Here is a 1,776-nt window from a genome sequence, read left to right as displayed (position 1 = left end):
TCAGCATGGCCCTAACACAAGAGGACTACAGGAATATTGTTAGTCCTCCACCCTGGATCCTGTGCTAAGGACTGGACTCTGGGTAGATATGCAGATTTAATTTTTACCCAATCCAAAGCATTTCCTCACTGAGATATTTAGGTCTCATATTCATCCTTGCTTCTCCCTGTCCCCAAATCCCATGTCTGTACTGCCAGCAATATCCAAAACAGATAGGAGGGATCCCTGTAGCTTACATAAGGGTATCTTACTGTGCTAACATCTCCTTGGCCTCTAACTCCTGTCAAAGACTAAAGACATTTCTGGGACTTGACATCTGCCTCTCCTTCTCCAGTAGGAGTGGAGGTGCTGGGGAAGCTATGCATGGGACCTGTGTTGTTACAATTGAGCCCTGAGGACAAATGTCAGGAATCAGGACTAATTAACAGTCGAAAAGACTTACAGTGTTACCGTAAAAAGGAAGTGCACTCCCACCAGCTCTCGTTTACAGCACCACACTGGCCATAATGCAATTCGTAGTGGGTCCAATTTTCTTCTTTCTCCAGGCAAACATTTTCTTCAGCTCCCCCCTGAAGCTGTCATGGAGCCAGGCATAGAGGAAGGCATTGGTACAAGCAGACATCATTGCAAACCAGTGGCACAGCAGCTGGATGAAATTGAAGTACTGCTTGTCAATCAAGCTGATGTCTATGTCCTTTATCATGTTGAAGATGTGCAGAGGCAGCCAACAGACTCCAAAGGCTGCCACCACTAAGACTAGCAAGCGAAAAGTCTTTCTCCTCCTTGCTCGGTCCCACTCAGCTTGGCCCTGGGTGACATTGCCTGGGACCACACGGTTTTTCAGCTTGACTGAGATTCTCAGGTAGGACAGGGAGATGACAGCCAAAGGCAGTACGTAGGTGATAATGAGAGTGCTGTAGGCGTAAGCTAAGCGATCTCTTTTCATGTGGAACCAAAACTCCTCACAGATGGAGAAGTCCAGTTCTGGGAACTCTGCGTGGTAAGTGTGAACCAAGGCTGGGGCAGCCAAGGTACAGCTCAGCAGCCAAATAGCAGCCAGGATATAAGCACAAATAGGGATTGTGAGCCTCCTGCGGAATGGGTACACCATGGCATAATACCTATCCACAGCTATGACAGTCAAGGTAAAGACAGACACAAACACAGTGACGGGTTGCATCAGGAAAACAAAGTAGCACATGAAACGCCCATACACCCATCCTCTGGGCTCAAAGGCATACGCGAGTGTCAGGGGTACACAGGTTGCACACATAAGCATGTCTGAGAAAGCCAGATTGCCTACCAGAAAGTTGGTGACATTGTGCATTTTTTTTGTCTTGCAGATTACATAAATGAGAAGGTAATTCCCAATGACACCAATAAAAACCACTAGCGAGTAGCAGGGGATGATGAGTGGCTTGAAGGTCTGAACAAACTGGAGCCCTGAGAATAAATTGCTGGTGTTGCTATGAATCACAGACAGGAAGCTTTGGGAGGTTAAATTGTCCGAATTCATCATTTCCCTCCTTTTGCTGTCTGCCGTCAGCTGAGTGAAGTAGTTACCACTGCACTACTCCTGCACTCAATCAGTGTGGATAATAAATGGGTTACTGGCTGTTCAGAGGTTACCAAACAGATAGTAAACAAGCATCCGTAAAAGCAAAAGGTGAAGTTGTAATCCTCGAGAGGCAGCTTTCAGCAATTCCTAAGAAAAATCAAATACAACCAATTTCCATTAAAGTCCTCCTGTATTTACTATTAAATCTAGGTTTTGAC

At 45.9% G+C, this 1,776-nt stretch overlaps 1 protein-coding gene across 1 annotated transcript; it reads right to left on the bottom strand.

Moving 5' to 3' along the window:
- Nucleotides 1-463: 463 nt before the first annotated feature.
- Nucleotides 464-1,546, bottom strand: PRLHR (prolactin releasing hormone receptor). The gene has a single exon (XM_009325905.1). The coding sequence runs from the start codon at nt 1,517-1,519 to the stop codon at nt 485-487; it is 1,035 nt and encodes a 344-aa protein (XP_009324180.1). The 5' UTR covers nt 1,520-1,546; the 3' UTR covers nt 464-484.
- Nucleotides 1,547-1,776: the final 230 nt, after the last annotated feature.

The sequence above is a fragment of the Pygoscelis adeliae genome, unplaced genomic scaffold (assembly GCF_000699105.1).
Source record: "Pygoscelis adeliae isolate BGI_AS28 unplaced genomic scaffold, ASM69910v1 Scaffold4, whole genome shotgun sequence".
In the NCBI taxonomy this organism is placed as follows: domain Eukaryota; kingdom Metazoa; phylum Chordata; class Aves; order Sphenisciformes; family Spheniscidae; genus Pygoscelis; species Pygoscelis adeliae.
This window is presented reverse-complemented; position numbering and strand designations above follow the sequence as displayed.